Source organism: Populus nigra, chromosome 7 (genome assembly GCF_951802175.1).
Source record: "Populus nigra chromosome 7, ddPopNigr1.1, whole genome shotgun sequence".
NCBI classification, from domain to species: domain Eukaryota; kingdom Viridiplantae; phylum Streptophyta; class Magnoliopsida; order Malpighiales; family Salicaceae; genus Populus; species Populus nigra.
Genome location: NC_084858.1, coordinates 7,384,362 through 7,409,856, shown reverse-complemented (window position 1 = coordinate 7,409,856; position 25,495 = coordinate 7,384,362). Strand labels below are relative to the sequence as shown.

Below are 25,495 nucleotides of genomic sequence, written 5' to 3'. Positions count from 1 at the left end.
ATTTATATGTCAAGCGTGCTTGATATCACGAGCAAAAAACCAAAATTTTTGGCAAATTTGAATGAATTTCTTGATGAGATATAGATCACAAAGCTTAAATTATAATTGCAAAATAAAAAATTATTACATGTTTTTTTTGTTATTTTATTATAATATCAATTTCAACCATAATTTTAACGAAACACATCGAATATATATTTTATTAGAGAGCAACTTCAACCATAGTTTTAATCAAATATATAATTTAATCAAACCAATCACAACTAAAATAATTTTTTTAAACTTATTTTTTTGAAATTATAACCATAAAAACTACCAAAATACTAATTATACTTAAATGCTTCATTTTCAGTGGAATGGCCTTGGCTGTATCGCGTCTCCCAGCTGTAAATTCTTACCAAACCTTTCTCCTGCATGCTGTGCTAGATATATAACAACAGGGGATTTGTTTCTGATGCAGGTTGGTACATCTGCTAAGTTAGCCATGTGGTTCGTATAAAAAGGGAGGAAAATTAAAGATGCTGCTGCCGCTGTAAACACATCAAGATTACTAGCCAAGAAATCATGTGGCCTCCTGCACGGCGGTGTCAATTTATCTAGTTTAAAACCAGGCACGGAACGGAGCTAATTGGCCATTGTTAGTTCCTGTGAAGGATTGACTGGGACGTAAGTCCAACAGAATAAAACTACGAAGAGAGAGTCCCAAAAACGGAGTACAGATTTTCTATAACTGTCATCGGGAAGGGCGAGTCACTTTCTCCTTGACCTTGATGCTTTGATTATTGGTAGTTGTTTCAGGCAAAAGCTGAGACAAAAGCTGCCCTCATCACGTGGTTTTTCAAGACCATCAATTCTGTAATTTGAAACTTTCCTCCATCTTGATCCATGATGACGCCCACCATGAGCTACAGTATATGGCCTCCTGTAAAATGGGTACCTCTTGGTCAATATGACAATAATTTCTGTGGTGATATCAGATTACCTCTGGATGCTTCATTTTTAGTGGAATGTCCTTCGGCTATTAAATTTAACAGTTTTATTAATGAAAATTTTTATCAATATTCATACTTATATATTGTCAATAAGTATTTTATAAAAACAGTTGGTCAAAAAAATTCTCTATGATTCATCGGTAATCAATTTACCGATAGATTTACAGACGGACAAAACACACCAAAATTTTTTTATCTGCTTCATTCCGTTGGTATTGCCCTCGGGAAGTTTGCCATATAACTAACAAAATAGCGCTTGCAATTCCGTTGGTGTTTCTACTTGTTTGTCGGTATATCCATCAGTAAATATAACATATCATTGACGGAATACCAGCTGTAATTTCATCATAGAGTTAACAGTTGCAGTGGCATTTACAGTAATTCTTTTCAAACTCTTTGGAATATATCAACGGATGTAGTCTGTCGGTAAACCTCCCCCCTGGTCAATAATATTTTAAAATACTTTTTTTAAAAAAATATATTGAACAAAAGCAGACAAATAATTAAAATAAATTAAAATCAAATATATAAAATGAAATTAAAATAATATAAAAATTAAATATTTATTACAAATTTAAACATTTATATGTTCAAATACAATAAATTTAAAATAGAGGCGACGCTGGAGGAGGAGGAGGTTGGTTGTCGTCGGGATCATGGGGGCAATAAGGAGAAGTACATGGATCACCCATGTATGATCTCATCTCCATTACCACTGGGCAAAGTTCTTCATAATCTACCATGAGTCGTTCAAATTTTTCATTAAGATGTGTCGTTCAATCTTGTACTCATTGGTCCAACATCGCCTTGAACTCTGGAGTTTGATTGCTCATAACCGATTGCGAGCATCCAACGATCAAAACATTACGTGCCATTCGCAAGTTCTCGGTCGTAGTGTTAGAGAGTTCGTACACCCGATTTCTATAGGGTCCACCGAATGATCTTGCCTCTAACCACAAATCTGGATGGGTCGAAGGATCGTCTCCAGTTCTCTCATTCAAATAGTTGTTATATGTATCCTGAAAAGAAAAAATAAATTCATCAAATTGAAGGAAATTATAACTTAATAAAAAAAATGGTTGAAAACCAACATACTACAAAGTGCTGAGCTCGGTTATCCATGAACTGCTGCATTTTTTTTATATAGTCATCATTCTATACATGCATTTCAACAAAATGTTCCATCCGACTTGGCTTGCATTCAAGAATCATAGCATGCAAGATAAATATGTTGTTAGTTAAATATATTTTTTAAAAATAAAAAATGAAAGTAATAAAATCTTATTATTTGCTTCAAATGCGAAATGAATGGAATAGAGTTGCCAATATACGTGGTAAAGAAATACTAAACATTCCGGTGCCAGTTCTCCGCACCAGACTGTGACAATTGAGCGAAACACGTGGAAGTTACATGCTGAATATAGTCCACCCAAAAAACCTTCAAGATATATGGCGATCTAAAATCCTTCCAAACCACCATGTCATTTCAAGTTGGAAGCTCATTTTCTTTCACATATTTTTCTGCTTTCTTTTACGCCTCATGCCATAAATCACGCAACCTATATGTTACCAATAAATTATCTATTAGTAAATGAAAAATAAAATTTTAATATTTGGAATAAAAAAAATTATTCCGAGTTTGATCTTACCTAGTTGCAACATAATTCTTCCAAACCCTTTTCATAACATTATCATCAGCTCTCTCCCATTCAAATTTTTCCTTGCAGTAAAAATTTATAAAAAGAAATTTCATTAATTTCAATAAACTAACTAAATTAACATAATAAAAAAAATATTTAAGTTAATACAAACCTTAAACCTTGAAAATCATGCATCGACTTGCGGTTTCCATTCATGATGTTTGGAAACCTAGCTCCATTTAGACAATGAAATTTTCATCAACAATTTAAAAGTAAATGTTATTGTTCTTGCAGTCTCAATGTTTATAAACCTAAAATTGCATTCGTTAAATACAATTATTTTTAAAAAATTATTAAACATGTCATTGTGAAAGCAAAACAAACTTACATTGAAAGGTTGTCCTTACACTAGGTCTTGTACTTGCAAGTAAATGGATTCTGCTATGAAGGGACCCCCCTCGACGTTGTGGCATCGCACTTGATGACCCTATGTCGTAAGTAAATGCCTATGCCTCATGTGCCTATTCTTAGTTGGCACCTAATGACTCATGGTCATCAGCATCGCTGCTAGAAGAACTAGCAGTGATCTTATTCTCGCGACATGCAATAGACTTTCTCCTAGACATCCACACAAATTAATGGATATAAAAATTTAAATGATTCTGATCTTTTAAAAACATTCGGCAGCGGCTTTCCTATATGACTACTCAAGATTTTTAAACCTACAAATACATAATATATATACCACAAATCAATTGATTTTATTCAATTTCTTCTAACAAATTAGAATAATTCAATTTGGCACAAAATTCTCATTTTCTAAGTGGTAGTATATTTAATCCTAAATTAAAAAAAAATAATCTAAATTTACAAAATAATCAAAATAATAATTAAAATTAATCCCACACATTTAATTGTATTTGAGCAACAAAATTAGTAAATAAATTAGTAAAATTCTAAAAAAATAATGAAAAAATTATTTAAATAACAACTAAAATTCAACACAAATTTGGAAAAAAAATATTGACAAAAAAAAAAACAAAAATAATGCAAAACAAAAAACACACATAAATGAAGAAGAAAAAGGAATGAAAAATTCTTACTTTTATGGCGTGCTTAGTTTCGGCTAAGAATTAAAAAAAACAAAAAATAAAAATAAAAACAAAATAAATGAAAAGGGATTGTTAAAAGAAACATGAAAAGAAAAGGAAAAAAAAGGAGAAAAATGATAAAAGACAACATACCTTAGGATGAGAAGAGAAGATGATATTTGATTTCGGCTTGGGTTATGAACAAAAATAAGAGAATGATGAAAAAGAGAGAAGAAGAGAGAGGATGAAAGAAGAAAAATGAAGAAGATGAAGTCTTGTCTGCTATGTCCATGATTTTATATTTTAGGTTTTGTCGATGAAATTTCTGATGGAATATTAAATATTAATATCTTTAAAAATTTTATCAGTGATTTTGTTTATGAAGTCAAGTTAGAATTTTCAATTCATGTGAAAAATTTCAGAAACCCCTCCAAATATTATTGATGAATTTTCATTCCGTCGGTGATTTTATCTGTAAAAAAGTAAACAGTCAACAATAAAAAAGAGCATTAATTACTAGTGCCTTGGAATTCCCATTCCTTTAGTGATTCCATTGGGAAACATGTACCACAATAAATAAAAGCATTAATTGTTAGCGCATTGAAATTTCTATTTCGTTTGTGATTTTGTTTATAAAAAAGGCTTTAATTATCAGTGCCTTGAGAAGTGAACAGTTCCCATCACTATTGGAATATATGAATATAAATATTTTGTCAGTATATCCATGTGTAATTAACACCATGAACAGTGCCGGGGAGAAGAGGAACAATTCTCATCGCCATTGGAACATACCGATGAACTCATTCTGTTGGTATTTCCATCGGTGTAAAACAGTGTCTGATGTCAGATTGTATCTGTATTCCTCATTTATCTATCCTGTAAATACTTAAATTCATAGCTGCACACACATCACAATAATAAAATAAATATTTTTTTTATCATTCAATAATATATTAACATCATTGTCATTACATTGAAGTGAATTTTGTCCATAAATATTACATTATAGTTTATGACATTATAAATTCGTGTTGTGCAAATGAATCAGAATTGTTTTCTTCTTCGTTAATTGACCCATCCTCATCTCTATCGTAACTTCTATGTTGATTTCATCACTATCATCATCTTCATCAACTTGTGTATGTCTGCTAAAGTTTAAAACATCATTCAATTTCTCAGCGTCAACATTAACCAAAATATTATTGGTGATGCAAAAATTTGAGTTTTCTTCTAAGTCATTAGATGAAACAACTCGATATGGATCAACAAACTCACTAAGTTGAAAGACATTATTTCCCATACTTAATTCATCGTTGTCATCCTGAACAACCTTAACACGACCCCTGAATTTGATTTTCACTACAGATAACCAATCAGCTCTTGAATGATTCTTTCTAAAAAAAGGATTGTATGTGTAATAAACTGTTGGTATTGCTTGGCAAAAACAAAGATATTGTTGACATTGCGGAGTCTAGCCTTTAAATTAATTTCGAACAAACCATGATAGGGATCTACTTTGATTTCTCTGTCAATAGTGTCATACCAATAACATTTAAATAAAAATGCTTTATTCTACTCGCTATGATATTGCAATTTAATGACCTCTTTTAACTTCCCATAATAGTCAAATTTAAACTTATTAGAAGTTAATCCCTTAACATAAACCCCACTTTTATATGTCTTTTTGCCTTGCCTATATTCTTCAATATGAAACAAATGTCCATCGATTAAATACCCATTGTAGCACTTCCATTTTCTTTTAAAACACATACTTAGTAAAGACAAAGTAACACTAGCATTCCTTTTCAATTGATAAACCTGGTACATGAAGTACAACCATGAACAGTTAACGAGAAATATGTAATGAAATTAAGTATCACGAGAGATAAGAATAATTAAATAGTACTTACATATGTTCTAAACCGCACAGAAAATTATTCATCTTATAATCAAAAGATTTGAGATTCAGTCCATTGTGAGTCTTAGGACAGTAAATATTGACAATGTTGCCTACGAGAAATTCAACAATATATCAGTTTATGATATTATAAGAGATAAATTGTTTAAAAATAATGACATATTAAGCAGTATACGTACTGAATAAAACATCTTAATTCATCACAGTTAAATTGTATATAATTATATGCTTGTATGAATTCCATTTTAGACAAATATCTTTTCCTCACAGCTTTTTTTGGTATGGGTTGTCCAGGATGGGAGAATATTAACAAGTTTCCACTTAAAAACATTTCCCCACCATCATCATATCTTGGGACGCGATTGATTTTTGTTCTCAATCGAGGCTCAAAATGGTACGAGATAAATGTTCATATCTCTTTAACAATATAGACATCACATATTAAAGCCTCAATATGCGTATTGTTTTTTACTTTTCTCTTCAGGTTGAATAAGTACCTGCATGGAATTAAACGAATGTTTGAAATTATGCAAAGAAAGAAATTTTTTTAATTACGATGCATGTGTAATCCCTAACCTCTTGAATGGATACATCCATCTATATTGGACCGGGCCTCTAACTTTTGCATCAAATAATAAATGTATGGGTAGATGCCCCATCGAGTTGAAAAATAATAAAATGAATATTATCTCAAGTTTGCATATTATCTAGATAATATTCGTTTCAAGATTCTATATGTTTTTTCTGCAACTTGTTGGAGCATATATCTATAAAGAAATGAATGATTTCTGTGAGTGCATCTCATATCCCCTTTGACAATAAATCCTGACAAGCTAATGGAATGAATGTTTGCATAAATATGTTGCAGTCATAGCTTTTCATTCCATACAATCTGTAATCCTTTAAATTCACCAAACTTGATATGCTCAAGGCATGTCCATTAGGAAAACACAAACTTTTAAGCTATTAATAGATAAATAATTATGCATTCTTATCTAAGGCAAAGTTGGCTTTAGGCTTTGCAACTCGTGACCCAAGATAAACCAACTACATATTTTTATGGTGAGAAAACAAAGCTATATCCATTTTAGCCTTGATGTTATCTTTTGTCTTCTTCTTTATGTCCATAACCATGTTGAAAATGTTCTCTAACATGTTCTTTTTTATGTGTATAACATCAATGTTATATAAAAGAAGACTGGTCTTCCAATAAGGAAGCTCCTAAAATATACTTTGATTAACCCAATTATAGGTCAAACCAATATAAAAATACTTCTACTCACCTAATTGAAAACCAAACACAATGTCATTGTACTCTGACACCAAGTAATCAAATTCCTCGTTCGAAAGAAGCGACGATGCAATATCCCTTTCAACTTGGCAAAATCACGGGTGACAATAAAAAAAATGATTTACCATTGTTTGTTAACGTGAGTGCCTTGTTATTTTTCATACAGCATGGACGTGATAATTTTACATGCGTGCTCTAACAAAAAACTATTCTATAAGCAGGAAATTCATTGATAGTTCATATCAAATAAAATTATGTTCTTCAATACATCATAAGTCAAAGTCCTAGATAACTACAACTGCTTCAACTTATCAATCAACAACCAAAGACAAACATCAATATTCTAACCTAGAATATTAAGATTGGGTATGACTGTAGATAAAACATGAACTCTAGCCTCATACATATCCTTGGTAGCAAGTTATAAACTATAAGTATCACCGATCAATAAGAATAAGGTGCAACAAATTACCCGAATGGATTAAATCTATTTGTATATAACCCAAGAGGCACGTTCCTTAATTCCACTAAAAACTAAGGTGTAAACTGTTAAAGTATTTCCAGGCTTCACCATCTGAAGGGTGTACTATTACTCCATCCATTGCATCACTTAATTGGTGCCATACTCATCAGTCTTTAGTGACATGAATAACTTCTATAATCTAGGTGTGATTGAGAAGTATCTAAGTTTTCTGTGTGCGACAAGAGTCCTTCCCCTACCAATTCTAGGTTTATAACGAGAATACCTACATGTTCCGCACTCGGTTAACTTTGTATTTTCAAGGTAGTGCAATATGTAGAAGTTTGGACACATGTCAATTTTCTGGTATTCTAGACCAAAGGGTTTCATCATGGACTTAACGACATAAAATTTCTCTTTTAGCCTATTCCCTTTAGGTAAATGCTTCTCACCTATTCGACAATTCTGTTATTACTGGTCTCACTCAACCTATAATCCAACTTAATGGTGAACACCTATGCAACGATCGATAATTTATTATGATTTGTGCAATCATCCTATAATGGTTCATTGAAATCTTTTAAAAGATCAAAAAACCTAGTTGTGTCTGTATTAGGTTCTTCATCTATGATTGAACATTGATCGACATGACTCTGATTCATTCTTATCACATTTATAACCATATTCTTATAAGGATTACTATTGTCATATACAACTCCATGCACGTTGTTAGCACTAGAAGTTGACCCAACCATCCTCTTTACCATGGCATTGTGAAGAACATATGGTTCTCCGTGTGCATACCAACATATGTATTTCTCCATGAACTTTTTTTTGTAGAAGATGCATCGTTACAACATCTAGATCGATAAGTTTTTTTTTTATTCTTACATCTCTTGCATGGACATCTAATACGACCTTCACTAATATTTCTCAGATTATATAGTGTGTAATTAATAAAACTCTGAACCCCATTATAATAATCCATCATCCGCAACCCTTAGAGTGAATCTCGATACATCCATGAACGATCATCCATTACTTATATCAAACCTATTTAACTAATGATGACAACATGCATTAATTAACTATGTTAACTAAATAATTAGCAAAAATATTGGTTTAGCTCAATTTTATTCAATCTATTTTACTAGTTCTCTTAATTCATTATCAATTATATATCTATATAAATTAAAATTTCTACACATTTACCAAAAATTACAACTCGACAATAAAATTAACAAAATATAAAATGAACCTGTTAAATAAACCATTATTTATTTCATCATAAAACACCGAAGTAAAAAATTCAACATAAGTTTCATCAATTTACAAACAAATACAATTTTACAAAATCCAAAACAAACCATAACATGTACAAATCATAAATCCATACAACAAAATTGTATGAGAAAAAAATATAAAATAAGTTAACACCCAAACAAAATACATATACTATAAAAATATGAAAAAAGTAACATTTAAAAATTATGTTTAAAAGAAAAAAAAAAGAATAGATTTGCTTACTTAAGGTGGAGAATCCTCAATAAAATTTAAATAAGAATATGGATGCTGACAAACCGAGTGTTGTGGTGGCTAAATTTATTGTGGGAGGTTGAATTGTGTTTAGATTGAGGGGGGGTGACTGTTTGTTGCAGAAAAATTTAAAGTTTACAAAATAAATCAAGATGAAAATCATACAACAAAAACAAAAAGGACTAAATCAAATATCTCAAAACAATAAGAGGACATCATGGATTTTTTTTATGCTTGGACAACTTTTTTTAGGAGAAGAGAGAGAAAAAAAGAAGAAAGAAAGAAAACATTGCCAGAGTCAAATCTCTGCACATCCCCACCATACACTTTACCTTAGATAGACGAGGACTTTACGAGCTTTTGAAAGTTGTCGCAATTGCATAATTCTCACCTCCTAACACCATTGCATGTACTATTTTAAGAGTGCAGAGCACTTTTAAGCACTGACACGTGCATTGCATGCTCCAACAACTTTTCTATCAAAAACATTAATCATTCATTTTAAATTTACAAAATTTTCTATGTATTAACCCCATAATTATAAAAAAACCACAATGAATGAATAAATAAGCCCTTTGACCTCAAGCTTAAAAATTTCTGATTTTAGATGTAATCAAGTAAATTCAATGTGCTTTTATTTCTAAAATATTAATTACTCGTTTTAAAATATGAAATTTTCCCTGTATCTATCCTATAATTACATAATGACTACATTGAAAAGATGAATAAGCCCTTAGATCTAAGTTTAAAAAATTATCAACCAAAGGGTAACTAAGTAAATTGACTATGTATTTTTAAACAAAAGATGATTTTCCCTATCAAGAAAAGGTAGATTTATTTTGATTTCAAGGGTATTATAGCAATTACATTATGCATTTAAAAGTAAAAAAACTTCTTTGACCTCCTAAATATTACTATTAGTCCCTATGCAATTACAAAACTACCCTAGAAGCCTAACAAATGAGTTTTTGGGGAAGAACAAAACAGTCATTACATTATTTTCATTTACTGTGCACAGAATCTATATATGCACAGTGAAATCACTACCCAAATAAGTTTTTTATTTTTAATTGTTGTTGATTATATGTTTTGGTGGCATGATTATTTTGAATGAATTTCAGCTTTAGCAATATGTTAGAATGTGCGGTTTAAGTCCGAACATCCAGTACACATTTCAATCTAATGTTCAAAATAAAGATCCAAAAGATACATTTTCAAACTTTAATTTTTTTACCAATTGATCCTCAGACATTTGAAATATTCTTTTTACATTGATACCAAAAGTCTTTTAGTATTATAATCTAACCCTTAAACTCAACTTATATATATATATATATATATATAATTGAACAATAATTACTCCATAATACCTTTTCCATCATATTCTCGAAGAAAAATAACAATAGTTACTCCTTTCTTAAATCTAAAAGCCAACAGGAGTTGCAGATTTCCGCTAATACGATGCTGCGACCGCTATAGATCAGAGTGCTTGCCCACTGTCACTGGTCCTTAACGAGCCAGAAAAGTTGACTACTAGCAAAAGCACGACATTTGTCACCAGTTTAAACTAGTCTGAAGGGATTAAAGCACATAAAACGGGAGCCATACATACAACATCAGAAAAAAAGATAACGGTACCTGTCTGTCCGGTGGGGGTCGAAATCTCCGAGGTGGCATGAGACATTTGTCTCGTATGCATAACAAAGGAATGCTTCTTTTAAAATGCAATCGCAGAGAAGAGAATCCTATGTAGCCAACAACAGTAAATAAAAAATGGGCGATATTGATGAAAATCTTGCAAATAAAGTAACCAAAAGGCTCTAGAACCAGCAATTCCTGGGCTCTGGACTGTATAAAAATAACCGTGAAAACAAGATTATTAACACATCGATCCATTTATACATGATCACTGGCAATTAGCAAAGTTAATTGATTACGGATAATATTAAAACCAAACCACTCTCTTGAGTCTCAAGTATAAAAAAAAACGAGAGTGTTTTCTCAAGGAGCATATGATCAATATTTCACTGTTATTAATTTTTATGCCAATAACAAATCAAGACAAAGCCTTCAAGACTTGAGAACGGAGAACTTCATCATGAACTCCAATCCAGTTCAAAGTTGAACAAAACAAAAATGGATTGTATTTCATTAATGTGAAAATGTTTTCGTGCTCAGGATTTTCATTCTATGATGTCGCTTATCCCATCAAAATAAACCCTAAACAGAACAATGAAAAAATAAAAATAAAGAAAGAAAACTGATTAAACGAAATCAAGAAGCAGAAATCCCTTGAAACTCGATGATATACTACTAGTATCGAGAAAGAGGGATCAAGATCCACTCGCACTTGGATGTGGCTTATGTTCACTTTGTTGTTGCTCTTGCTCTTCTTCTTTAATCTCTTGGGGACCCTCCTCCACCACCGGAGCTGCCACCGGAATATCTGCGTGTCGGGTCGGAGGCGGGTCAACATGGCCATCGAGACAAGAGGAGCATTTTCTTTCTACCCAGCCCTCAAAATCGTATTGTCCATGACCCAAGATCCGACGACCTGAACAAAGCCTGCCAATCATTCCTGCTATGACTCCCAATATTGTGATCACTGCAAGAACTGCTATCACTGGTCCAACCGACCCATGACCAGTGTGGGTGTAGGCAGCTTGTTGGCTCACTTCCATGGATGGTGTTTCTTGCTGCTGCTGCTGCTGCTGCTGGTCTAATGGTGTCGACATTGTGAAATAGTTTCTAAGCAGGTGCACTATTTGAGGGTTTTTGATAGTTGGGCTTTTTATTATTTTTTTTGTTCTTTTTGCTTGAAAAAAAGGGATTAAAGATTGGTGAAAATGGAAACTTAGGAGCGGGTTTACTTCAATGGGTGGTTTTCATGTCCTTTGGAACCTGAAATGCAGGGGTTTTCAGGATTCTGAGTGGTGTTTGTGTGTGGTATCGGGAGAGGAAAAAATGCAGACTTGGTTTCTCACTACAAGTTCAGAAAGAAAGAGAAAAGATGTGAGAAAGTGTTTGGAGGTGATAAGCTTTAGAACATAATAGAAGGAGATTAGTAGGGATTTGTCTTTATTTTATTGGTTTTCCTTCTAAATCAAAAAAAACTTTTGAAACAGTAAGGGCAAAGTGGTGAAAAAGTGAGGAAAAAAAGGTTTGGGAGGTTCTTGGAGAGGAAATGCGGAATGTTTTGAGTGGAAATCAAAGCCCAAGAAAACCCCTTTTGAAAATGGAGAGGAGCTTTCTGCCCACCTTTCCCTGGGATTGCAAGATTTTATGCAAAACAGTTTTGACAAGTATTGGTTTAGAATAAAAGGCCATGGAGGTCTTGATGTGTAAAGGTTCTTTGCTTTGGAATCCTTGCTGTTTACACACGTACAAATGTATTAGCCAGGCAAAGAAATAGTTGGCAATTTACGAGTGAATAATAAATTAATATTAAAGAATATATACTTGTTTTTTTTTTACTAAAAAAACTCTTGATTTTCTAGATTTATAGTGGTTAATCAATAGTTGATAATGGTAAGGATTAACTTTTATTAATTTTTTAACTTTTTAATTTTTAAAATTTACTATAAAAGAAAAGGAGGTGAAATAAGAGTTTCTAACTTGAACTTTTCAGATTTTTTCATACTATTTCTCACCTTTTTTTTAGTGTTTTGATTCTCTTTTATACTTTGTTTTTTCTTCCAAATCAAGATCTTAGGTTCATTTTATTGAAAGATATTTGAGTTTCATATTTTTTTAGTTCTAAGACCTTGTTCAGAAGTGCATCTAAACTAATGTGGTGTTGTTGGAATCTTGAAAGACATATTCTAAACATTCTAATTGCATATGTGAGGAGCAATAAAGTTTAAGAATAAATTATTCATCATTAACAATAATAAAAATCTCATTACTTTAAAATGTTTCAATAAATAAATACCCTTCTAGTACACATCCTAGGACTTTGAATTAGTATTAATTGTATGCTTAATATACATTCTATTATTATATTTGTGTTGAAAATATGTTTTTCATAAATTATTTTGTGCAAACTTATAGATTTAAACTTGTATGAAATCTAGATTTTTCTTGAAAATTTTATTATGTTTAATATGTCTTGTTATAATAAACTAAACATCATTGATCACTAGTTTAATGTATATATTTACAAACTTTAGTTTAACAATCATAAGGCTTTATTTTCTTTTTATATTAGACTTTGTTTAGTTTATCTTGTGAGAAAAAATAATAAAAATAATTATATATATATTAATTGTGAAAGAGGTTTTTAGTATAATTAAAATTTAAGTTCTATCATCGTATATCTCTATATGAACGATATGCTAATTATGAGCAATAATGATTCCATGATCAAGTTTATTAAGAAAATATTACCTAACAAATTTGACATGAAAGACTTAGGTGTTACAGATGTCATATCAGCTATACAAATTTCTAAGACATCTAATTGATTGGTATTAATGGTAAGAATTAACTTTTATTAATTTTTTAACTTTTTAATTTTAAAAATTTACTATAAAAGAAGAGGAGGTGAAATAAGAGTTTCTAACTTGAACTTTTCAGATTTTTTTCATACTATTCCTCACCTCTTTTTTAGTGTTTCAATTCTCTTTTATACTTTGTTTTTCCTTCCAAATCAAGATCTTAGATTCATCTTATTAAGAGATGTTAATTTGATTTTTATATTTTTTTTGTTCAAAGACCTTGTTCAGAAATGCATTTAAACCAATGTGGTGTTGTTGGAATCTTGAGAGACATATTCTAAACATTCTAATTGCATATATGAGGAGCAATAAAGTTTTAAAAACAAATTATTCATCATTAAAAACAATAAAAGTCTCATTATTTTAAAATACTTCAATAAATAAATACCCTTCTAGTACACATGCTAGGACTTTGAATTAGTATCAATTTTAAGTCTAGATATATGCTTAGTATGCATTCTATTATTATATTTATGTTGAAAATATGTTTGCCATGAATTATTTTTTGCATGCTTATAGATTTAAACTTGTATGAACTTAAACTCTAGACTTTCCTTAAAAGCTTTTTTATATTTAGCAAGTATTATTACGATAAACTGAATATCAGTTCTCACCATCCTCTCTTTATATATTTGCATTCTTGGTGTTAATGGGATGTTTGTAGTTTCAGGTATTTAATTACATCATCCAAACAATGAATTTAATTCCAGGCTAATGTCATTTATTGATATGAATTGGATTCACATTAAAAAAAAAAGGGACTGAACCTTGCCCTTCAATATTCATATCAACTTTATTGATATGTCTTGACTAGCTATGTGTTCTATGAGAGGAATATATGCTCTTGCTCAGAACAGAGAAATCTCCATGAATTCTTCAGTCTTTTTGTTTCTCTGGCCCTTTTCAATAGGCGACAAATTACTTTCAAAGCGCCAAGCAGAACCTCAGATGTACAGCAGAAGAGGCAAATCATTCATTCTTCGATTCTAGAGTTGTCATTCCTGCCTTCTATGGATAAGTTTTGCTTTTATTAAAGGTCAAAAAGCTTCAGATTTTCTTTTAAAATAAGTTGAAAAAAGCTGGGAATTATGTTCAAAACTTTGAGCCAGGTGGCCAACGTCACCCCCAAATAATGCTGGGTGAACACTGTATGCTTTTGCCTGTGATGACTAAAATTAACTTCATTAGCATTGAATAAAGAGATTATCCAGTTGGAGGAAAGGGTTGGGAGGCAGGAGTTTCAAGCTTGCTGGAGGTCAGTAGTTTGCACAGAGAATCTAATGTGGAAGCAGAGAAGACGTCTTTTTGTGTGATGAATGATTGTGATTGTGATAGAGATGGTGATGGATCATAATAATAGCATACAATAATTTGGCAGATCCAACCACGTAGAATTTTTGAGAGAAGGAAAGTGGTTTTTGAGACAAGGACAAAGTACTCAAATATACATAGGGTTTGTACAAACTTTGGCCAGGAATCTACCAGCTTTTCTTTATGTTCTTTTTTTTTGTTTTTTAATTGAAACGCTCCATGTCAGCTTTTTTTTTTTAATCTGTGTGCATTAGAATGTTTTTTTTTTTGAAAGAAAAAATTATCACAAAATATTAATAGAATAATTAGTATCAATTTGCAATAATAAGTCATTCCGAACAATTAAGTGTGAGTCTGCCACAATTAAATAAGGATCTGCCTCAAACTGATTACATGAATGACATAGCAGATACATTTATGGACCAGTGTTACAGATCTAAGTTCAAGAAGAGGTATAGTCGCATCAGATTAGAATAACGGCTCAAAAGGACCATAATTTTTTGATTTGATCGTTAGATCACACTCAAAATGTTATTAGCGGACCGTTAGATTTTAAGATATAAAAAATCTTGCTAAGACCCACCAAATTTAGCAGTTTTTAGATTTTTTTTGTTATTCTCAGAACCAGTTAATCGGTTTCACTAACTATTACAAATCGGTTGACTGATTGAGCTAAATAATCATACTTTTATCTTGTCGCGCTTCTGAAGCACAACAAGATGAAAACGTACTATTTCACCGAATCTTTTTTAAAAGATGTTATTTCATTAATTTTTATATTTATTGTGCTAATTGCCCAATTTATCCACCCTTTTTTTCTTGATGTAAACAAAAATTTATTTGCGCTAGATTGGAAGTAAAACCAACAAATTAGCCAACAAATTTGCTATAGCAATGTATTATTAGGCAAGACTCAATGGAATTGAAAATGCCTATTTGCAGGTCCCATTAGGACAACAAATTAGGACAACAATACAATTAACCAAACACTGACATGCCTCATTACATAAAGCATCCACATGATGAAACAAGACCACATTTGGAGCACACTATCTTGTTTATTTCAGCGGCGTGTTTATGCTTTTCAGAAAATTTAATTTCTTTAAAATTAATATTTTTAGATTAGTTTGATATGTTAAGATTAAAAAAATAAAAAAAAATATTATTTTAATATATTTTTAAATAAAATATACTTTAAAAAACAACCATGAAAGGATAAACATTACCTAAAACTAGCCACGTATACAAGGAACAAGAATTACACAACCAATCATGTAAACCGAAAACAGTTTGAATGGTTGGCTGGTGAACTGATCTTGTTTGATCTACAGTTGATTAGTCCAGTGAATCTTCTAGGGACCAAAATTGCGTTTATATATATATATATATATATATATATATATATATATATATATAATTACCAACTTGGTTCACAGATCTATATTAATTGAAAAAAAAAAACTAAAGGCATTGGAGAATCACTGTGGATGTCACCCCAACAGTGACCCTTGAGGCCATTTGTTTTCCTCTCTTTTGCTGGGCTGTGGGGTCATCTTTTTTGTTGTTTTTAATTCCTCTTTATCTGGGTTCTTAGATCACTTTGTTTGGGCTTCGTTTTTTAGGATTTGGGCTAGGGAACATATTGCTCAGCTGGGCTTCTTATGTGTTTGGTTGGGCTTAGAAGAGAGTTTTTTTTCCCTTCAACTTTTGTGTGCTTTTCCTGCAGCCATTTCCTTCAGCTGGCATGGTTCTTTTCCCAGAATTTGAGGTGTTGCAGTGCGTTTGTCAGATCAATTTCATGTTGCCCATAAGTTTCTTCCTTGAATCATGGCACGCTGTGTGTTTGATGGCTGCTGTCTCATATCCTGGAAGCTTTTTGTTTGGCAGCTACTCAGTCTCTACTATGCCCAGGAAAGGTGGAAATTCATACGGTTTTGGACTCAGTGAGTTGACGTCCATTAAGGTGTGCTTGCTTCTGGTGTTGTTCTTACTTCTTTGTGGAAGGAATGGTTGTCAACTTGTCATCCTTTTTCTTTGGTTGGGCTCTGCGTTTTCTTCAGGCTTGGGAGTAAAAAATAAATAAAAAAATAAAAAAAGCTAAAAAAGGTTGGAAAACACTGTGCACACACATGTCACTGTGGACGGCACGGCAATAGTGTTTTTCCAACCTTTGAACTTAAAAAAAAAAAAAAAACTTGACTGAGTTTTAAGGGTATAATTGCCTTTGCATGTGGACAATTTTGGTGCTCTTAAATTGAACGGGCTAAATGGGTAATTTTTTGTGCTTTTAATTAGGGATGAGTAAGAAAATAAAAAAACCGATTAAACTAAAAAAACTAAAAAAAAAAATCAAAAAAACCAAACCGTGAAAAAAAATCAATTAAAATTTTGAAAAAATCGACCGGTTTCGGTTGGTTTCGGTTTTATAAGCCTGAAACTGAAAAACCGAACCGAACTCAAACGGAAAAAAACCGAGCCAAACCGGTTTGAATCGATTTTTGTCCTAAAAAACCAAACCGAAATCGGTTGGTTTGAACCGGTTTCGGTTTTTTTTTTTTTAATTTTGGTTAAATTATTTTTTTTATAAAAACCGAACTGAATCAAAAATGATAACACCTACTTCTAATTACAACACTTCCCTTTAATTTTTTTTTTCCTTATCACGAGGGTATTGTATTTGAACATAGTTAGTGCACAAGAAAAATTCCTGCTTATCCTTGGAAACCAAAAAAAAAAAAAACAAATAGATGGAGGGCCATTTTATAATATCCATTAATTTAACTCTCAAATTAAAGGTTATTTGTTATTCATGGTTTTTTTTTTTTTTGTGATTAATAAGTAGGGATGGGGTTATTTAAGTATTTTACTTTTTTAAAAAAAGTTGGCATGTACTGGGGATGCGTCAACTGTTCCACTATACATGTACGACACATGTGGCTGATTTGATCAACAAAAAAAATCCCGATTACTTTTACAGAGAACTGCTTTCAAATTAAGGTGCAAAGGAATTTCTAACTGAAGGGGGATTAATAGATCCAGGATTATTACATTTACGAGACAATCTTTTTTTTTTTTTTGATAACTCAGAGTGTCCGAGTCAATTTATATGCACCAGAATTAATCTTCAGGCTTACTGAACATCCTATAAACCCAGTAAGTAAATAAAGTATCGTGGAGGTGACAGACATAAAAAAAAAAAATATTGAATCCAGATACTAAGTAAAGAAACAAGTCTCTTCCTCATTGGACCACGAACTTAGGTGCATTTACGAGACAATATTGAAAGTGTAAGCGGAGGAGGGAAGCAGCTATTCTGGAGTCACAAAAGCTGGAGTCACAATGCAAAGCCTTCTGGACAACATTTCTAACAGTCCAAGGATAGATTAGGGCATGATTTATCATAGTGGATGTAATCATCAAGCTGGCCAGTAACAGAGAAGGAGGAGGAGTCATGACTAGATGAAGTAAAGAAAAGAAACGAAGGGATGGGACGCTGAAGTATGAGAAAAGTTCCCGATACATCAAATTATTATTTTATTTATAAAATGGCAGCAGTACCTCAGAAGTCACAAGTGTTACACTTTATATATCGTAGCTAATTACATATAATATTATTTTATTTATATAAATATATATTTATTATTAATAAAATTTTAATTTAACTTTAATATTTATATAATATTATATTAATCAATCTGATATTTGATTTATAAATTTAGAATAAAAATAAAGTTCATGATACAAAAAAAATTTGTAAAAAAAATTATAAAGTTGTTATAATAACGAGTTTAAATATAATAATAAGTTTAATATTATGTCAAAGTATTGTTCCTAAGATATTTTTGGTCGATTCTCTCTTAAATACTGGATATTTATTAGAACCATAGAGACTGCTATATATTATGTTCTTTTTTTTTTGAAAGGAAATAGTTGTTCTTATAAGTTGATGTATAAGAAATATCTAGAACTAATATGTAGGTGTTTTGTCATAAGAGATGTACACTAAATTGATTTACATGAGAATTTCATATGGAGACATCACCTATGTCTATAGAAAGGTTCACGTGATGATTGTGTAAGTAATCCTTAAACTTATGATCACTAAATTATCTTATATAAAAAATGTTATACTTTGATCCTGTTACATGTTATCTTCATTGAGGTAACGAAGGGGCAGATATCGGGTATAACTATATGAAGGTACTTAAATGATCAAGAGATGATTCATCATCTTAGGTGAATTATGAAAAATATTTAATCTATTCTCTAATGGTATTGACTGAGAAATCCTTGGTCTGGAATGACATTTGAAAAGAGTTTTAAATCTTATTTAAATAATCAATGACTATTATGTAGAGAACAAACATGATTTAACATGACAGACATACTCTATGTTTTAATGTTAAATCAGAACATTATTGATGAAATAATATTAATTACATCGAGAAACCGATCACTAAAAGGTTAAGTCATACCACTAATGACTTTTCTTATATTTAGAGGATCATGATATGTTGTCAGATGATGCATCTGATCTTCAAATATAAAATAATTAATTGTTGAATTGATAATAAATTAAATTATTTAATTCTATTTAATTATAATTATAATTTATATTTAGGCCAACATATTAGGAACTTAATAGGTCACACACATTAAGAACAATTAGTCAGAAATTAAACTTGTATAATTTATAAGTATGACTTGATTAAAATATATTTTAGAAATTAAAGACTATAATATAATTAATACATAGATTAAATTTCTAAACTTAGAAAAATCAAGTTAGGATTTGATTGAGTTAATTTCTAAAATTATCCTGAATTAATATATGAATATTATTGATAGGCAAATTGATATTTTTTTAAAATTTATAAGGTTTTTTATATTTTCTGATAAATAATAAGCTATACTTTTTATTTTTAAGTGATTGTTAGTTAGATAGAAAAATTACGTAAATCACATAATAGAGATCTAACAATCTAGATCTAACAATCTCTTTCTCTTAAAATAAAGATTTAGGAGATTTTTCATTGATTAGTTGTGTAGATTATCATTGAAGGTCAGACAATTAAACGACTTGTAGTTTACGACAACACAACCTTTAAAAAATTATTCAAAACAAAAAAAGATTAGATTTTCAGGTAATAAATTCCTAAACAACTTTAGATCTGTCTAACAGGACTTTAGTGACTCCCAAATACTTTTATTTTATTAATTTATTACGTATATGATATTCATAAATCTAATATTAAGCGTGTAAAGCCATGAGTCAACCTTATTCTGTCGTGCAGGAAATCATGTATATCTAAAGATTACATTAGTCAACGCCAAATGAGCTGAAAATTAGTTAATTGGAACCCACCACCATCCATTAAGCTTACTAACCAAGCAAATATCAGATTCGTGACATAAGAAAATACATTCCATGCCAAATCTCAGAACGGAATTATAAATTATTGTTTGTTAAAGCACCAGGGAAGGAAATGTGGCTCGTATAAACCTTGCTTGAAAAACCTTTACATAAATTGAGGTCACCATCGGGAAATTTTCTTGAAACACCACTGAGACACCGGCACTTCTTTACCATGTGATTTGCCAAGGGGAAGTAAACAAGTCCGGAAAACCCTTCACTGGTTTCAACGGATGTATCTTCAATGTCATGCGCACTTTATAGTTGGTTTCTTGTAATTTTTACAGCTCCAGGAATGACATAATCAATCGATTCATGTCCTCGTGTGACATAAATGTGAGCAAACAGAGCAATGGCAGAATGTCCATGTTTACAGGCTACACAAAGATGATTAAATTTCCTCACAGCTCTCGGAAAATAATTTGCCTTGTCACTGAATTGTGTTCCAGTTGGGAAATCTAGATCAGAGTTAACCAAGTTACATTTGGGAAAGAGTGAACCAAGCACAATTCAAATCATTACTCAAACACTTGTTTTTATTAAAAGACTGGCATGTCTATCACATAAACATCCACCAGGTGAGCACCACATTTTGAGCCCTAAAGAAACTAGGTACAGAAGCTCCATGATTAACAGACTCACATCACATACATATTTAGTTGACAGACCCGCATTTCTTTCTGATTTGTCCATTGCTGCCTGTAAGTATCCCAAGGTTGCTCATCTTTACCATTGATGATGCGAAATCAGCTGAGAAAAGATATGAATTTGAGCTGTAGGCAGTAACCATTGCAGCAGTCTTGGAATCCCCCATGAGAGCTTGATCAGATTCAAGAAGGCCAGTTCTGTTCACGAGGTTCACATAATAAGCATTGTCAAATCGGTATGTGCTTGCAGAGTCAAGAGGAGCAAGTTTGCTGTTTGATGCATCCTTGTTTGGACACGTGCCCTGTAAGTTTGCCACGGCCGAAGAATCAAGTGTGGGGTCAGGCTTGCCGGTGCCTTTGAAGTCGAAGAGCCTCCTCTTGAAGGAGAAGCACTGAGCAAAACCTATGGTGTGTGCCCCTGTAATAGACAAAAAACAAATTAATTGTCTGTGCCAAAAATATTAGAAATTAGTTTAAAAAAGCCTTCTGCTCTGTTCCTTGGGTTTGTGTTGTCGCCAAAAGTTTGGTCGTCAAAAACCTGAGCTTAGGCTCAATACATGTATAGATTGCAAGCATATATATGGCGACAATACGTGGCCATCTAAAAGGATAAGAGTCGCCATCTAAAAGGATAAGAGTCACAGATTTCGTCGCCGATTTAAGCTCTATGGTTTGAGCAAGAACACCACTCTATTGACTAGCTTAAAATAGAGAGAGAGAGAGAGAGAGAGATAACCAGAGAAAGCGAAGATGACAAGAACCTGAGAGGACTACAACATCCTTAATGTCAAGACCCTTTGATGCGAACTTAGCAGTGATGTTTTCTAGTGGTTCAAATGGTGATGGCAATTGTTCATTAGCTGCCTTCTCACTTGCAGTCAATCCATCTAGCCCGCCCAATGAAAGAGGATAATAAGGCCCTCCTGACTGAAACAGGTGAATGAAGTAAACACATAAATCAGAAATTTAGAGCAAATAGAAAATGCTCTGCAATGAATGAATATGGCCAATGTCAATACCAGAAGGACAGATTCTCTTGCTGCAAGAGCCAATATATCAACACATGAAACAGTTGATGGACAAGCCTTTTCAACATCTGCTTTGATGCTTTCAATGACTTCATATCCTCTAGCTGAATTGCGGTTGGGAAGAGCATTCTTCTCTCCCCTGAAATCAATTGTGTCGTCCAGAAGTATGGAAGCATCGCAGCCCTGTGTCACACACGAAATACCATAACTTAAACTCAAAACAAAGAAGTTTACGTGTCGTGGGAGTGGAGTAACAGACTGAATTCTAAATTTTCCGTACAGAAAAAAGGCATGCATCCACAGACAGGAAACCCAATAACACCAAGCTCATAGATCTTCTGGCTAGACAAATTAAACCTTGTTAAAACACTCCCATGTTTTGATTTTTTAATCGTTTTTGATTTAATTCGAGGAAACTAGCAGAGGATAACATCCGATAAAAGAACCCAACTAGTATACAGAGCACAGCCGACTGGTGGGCACCCAAATCTATTTAGTAGGCTCTCTTATTCAAGGTTGAACAAGGAATTTGAACCTTCTGGGCCCAAAGGACGAAAACATTGGATCTCTCCCATGTTGGTTAAAAACTGTCCTTTGCATGGGACCTAGCCTTTTCAACATCTGCTTTGGAAAAACAGACCACCTAGCAAGAGAGAAATGTGGTTGAGTAAAAGAGAAATAGCTTTACGTTTACAAAGCAGTCGTGGAAATGCAATCGAAGGAGGGATGCGGCTATTCTGGTGTCATTCTTGAAAGCAGCCCAGACACCATACTTGACAATCATTCCCAAACGAGGGCATGAGCTATCATAGTAATTATAGTTGTAATTGTAATCAATCTGACCATTAGAAGAAGGGAAAGAAGTGACTAAGTGAAGCAAAGACAGGTAAAGAAGAGCTAGAATGGTGGAGTATGAGAAGCGTGTGATAGCCATTAGCATGCGAGTGTGAAGAAGTTTGTGCGATGCTGATTGTGATGACCTATAATGGGGGGGACCTTGTGCTGATTTATATGGAAAACAGAGGAGAGTCGAAGAGAATTCATTGGGTGAGCTTGGAAAGTGGAAAAACCACCATGACTGTTTAGAGTGGGCAGTGCAGAGTGAGATTACATTAGCAATGGTCCTTCACGCTTGTTTTCATCTATATATTAATAAGCAATGACGTGTTATCGTATATCTATTTGAGACAGTACAATTTTTTTATATATATAGATCACGAGAAATCATATCAATCGTTATAAAAAGGAATAACGATTAAAAAATAATGTAATTAATAATGATAATAAAAAAAAATAATAAAACCATCTAAGATAATCAGTGGTTAGAGTTTGGGATAAAAAAATTTACTTTCCTTGTAGTCTCAAGTTCGAACTCTGTGATTATTAATATAATGACTACTGGAAACTTACATGATCCTTAATTTCAGGACCTATATGATTAGTCAAGATATGCGTAAACTCTTCTAAATATCTACATTATTCAAATAATGATATATTTTTTTTAAAAAGTACTCTTATCATAGATGATGACAGCAATGATAAAATAATAAAAAAAACCCGACACCCAACATTCTTCACTATTGTTTTTTTCCCATACTAGTTAAGCAAATATTAATTATTTAGACCACAAAAAAAGCAGGTAAATATTATATTAAAGAGAGAATATACTCTCCCTCCATTATTATCAGAGAGTATAATCATTCACCGAGCATTACTTAAAAAACCTTCGACAACTGACGGAGGCCGCTTAGCCTATGAACTTGGACAATTATATTTAAGCACTTTGTTAGGATCTGATTTGCCATGGGCACTGCACAAGCTGGACCACTACTTGACGGCTCAGAAACATACATGTAACGCCATACGCATGCTCATATAACACCAGAGACTGTCCTAATCATTCACTTGCATGCTGATATCTTTGCAGCTTCATAGAAGAAAAGAAACTCTTCTGTCATATTCATTTGAGTTGTGTTCCAGTTAATAGCACTATCAAACTGAACTTGTTCTAATAATCAGCAAATACAGAACCCATTATCGACAAGAATGCTTGTTTTATCTTAGCTAAAAACCAGAGATGTTCTGCGTTATTAATGGAGAAGCCATTGATTTTTCTTCATATCCTATGAAGTGCTCTTCTCTGGCGGAAAGGTGAGAATTAAAGAAAGAATTAAGCATCTCAAAGCATTCATCTATACACGTGCATCTTTAATTTGAAGAAAAAATATCTAATTAAATTGTGACTAGGATCTCATATTGAGAAAGGACGTGACAATGAGTTCAAGGCCAAGTCAACTTGTAAAGAGATAAGATACCAAAGAAACTACTATATTCTGTATATCAAGTCAGTAATTTAGGGCAGAAAGTGTGCAAGTGACCGCTTAGTGGAAGCAAGATTAAGATATGTACACCAGCACTTTCGAAAGTGTATGACATTGTTTATTACAGACAATCTCCTTCATGACAAGACGATGTTATACAGGAACAAGAAAACGAATTCCATTGGATGAAGATGCACAGGGAGGTTTTATTCTAGGGAGTTAGTTTGTGTTTGGAAAGATGCATTAGCGTCCGTGTTTATATGGGTTTGTGCATACAGAGACTTGTATATAACGATCGATGGATATTATTTTTCATTTTAAAGTTTAGATTAATAGGTTATAAGTTGATCTTATATATATATATATATATATATATATATATATTTCCCATTTCTTCTTTAATGTGGGATTTTGAACTATCACATATGTACTCAACAAATTTCCTCCCTCATATTTAAGTTTGATACATATATTTAAACACAATCCCTCTCCCGTGGAAGTATTTGACGATTCGAGTGTGATACCCAAAGCTTTCTTTTACCTAACCATGGAGAAGCAAACACAACCATAAGAGTCTAACCATAATTGCGACTTGTTTCAAGCCGAACCATCGGCTCTATTATTACTTTGTTAGGAAGTTGTTTGTGTTTGAGAAGATGTATGGTCTAGTTGAGAATAATTAGGAGGTTTGACATTTGGTTTAGCTAATCCTTTTCTATTTATATATGTAGAACAATATACAATAGTTAAGGTAAGGATTACAACACTAGAGTAGTGCCTATAATATTTCCTATATAGTATACATTCTATAATATGTCACCTCAAGTTGAGGGTGGAGGATCGACCCGAAACTTGAAACGAAAAGCAGTAAATACAGCAGTATGAAGTGACTTAGTAAAGACATTTACAAGTTGAACCTGAGAGGAAATAAAAAGAATCTGAATCTCTTTCTTCGCAAATCTATCTCGGAAAAAATAATAATCGACTTCAACATGTTTTGTGCGAGCATGAAAAACATGATTTGCAGATAAATAAGTGGCACCAAGATTATCACACCAAATGATAGGAGTAGAAATAGACAGAATTTGAAGACCTGTTAATAAATACTGAAGCCAGATAACCTTAGTAGTGCCATCTGCTAAGGTTTTGTATTCAGCTCAGTAAAGGAGCGAGCAATTGTACGTTGCTTACCTGATTTCTATAAAATCGACGTCTGACCAAAAAACACAAGTAACCATCTGTAGTTTTTTGATCATCAATATTACCTGCCCAATATGCATCTGTAAAGCCATGTAATGTAAAGGAAGAACCACGAATAATATGTAGGTCATGTGTTGCCGTACCTTTAAGA

At 32.2% G+C, this 25,495-nt stretch overlaps 2 protein-coding genes across 3 annotated transcripts; both read right to left on the bottom strand.

The window, feature by feature from the left end:
• Positions 1-11,049: 11,049 nt before the first annotated feature.
• Positions 11,050-12,208, bottom strand: LOC133699993 (uncharacterized). The gene has a single exon (XM_062123544.1). The coding sequence runs from the start codon at positions 11,661-11,663 to the stop codon at positions 11,262-11,264; it is 402 nt and encodes a 133-aa protein (XP_061979528.1). The 5' UTR covers positions 11,664-12,208; the 3' UTR covers positions 11,050-11,261.
• An 8,458-nt stretch (positions 12,209-20,666) lies between these two features.
• On the bottom strand, positions 20,667-22,938 carry LOC133699017 (peroxidase 10-like). Of its 2 annotated transcripts, none has more exons than XM_062122137.1 (4): positions 22,512-22,938; positions 21,815-22,006; positions 21,557-21,722; positions 20,667-21,213 (listed from the first exon to the last, which is right to left on the bottom strand). In XM_062122137.1, exons 1-4 carry the CDS (start codon positions 22,761-22,763, stop codon positions 20,804-20,806), a joined length of 1,020 nt encoding a protein of 339 aa, XP_061978121.1. In that variant the 5' UTR covers positions 22,764-22,938; the 3' UTR covers positions 20,667-20,803. The 2 variants fall into 2 exon arrangements, with proteins under 2 accessions (XP_061978121.1, XP_061978122.1); XM_062122138.1 differs by lacking the exon at positions 22,512-22,938 and adding an exon at positions 22,104-22,476.
• Between the last annotated feature and the right edge of the window lie 2,557 nt (positions 22,939-25,495).

What these genes read in the sequence shown, in the direction of transcription:
- LOC133699993 (XM_062123544.1), bottom strand. Translation starts at nt 11,663, where the DNA reads ATGTCGACACCATTAGACCAGCAGCAGCAGCAGCAGCAGCAAGAAACA.
- LOC133699017 (XM_062122137.1), bottom strand. Translation starts at nt 22,763, where the DNA reads ATGCTAATGGCTATCACACGCTTCTCATACTCCACCATTCTAGCTCTT. An exon ending in TCCACGACTGCTTTGTAAAC is followed by an intron (nt 22,007 to 22,511) that starts GTAAAGCTATTT and finishes TGTGTGACACAG; the next exon opens with GGCTGCGATGCTTCCATACT. An exon ending in CAAGAGAATCTGTCCTTCTG is followed by an intron (nt 21,723 to 21,814) that starts GTATTGACATTG and finishes CACCTGTTTCAG; the next exon opens with TCAGGAGGGCCTTATTATCC.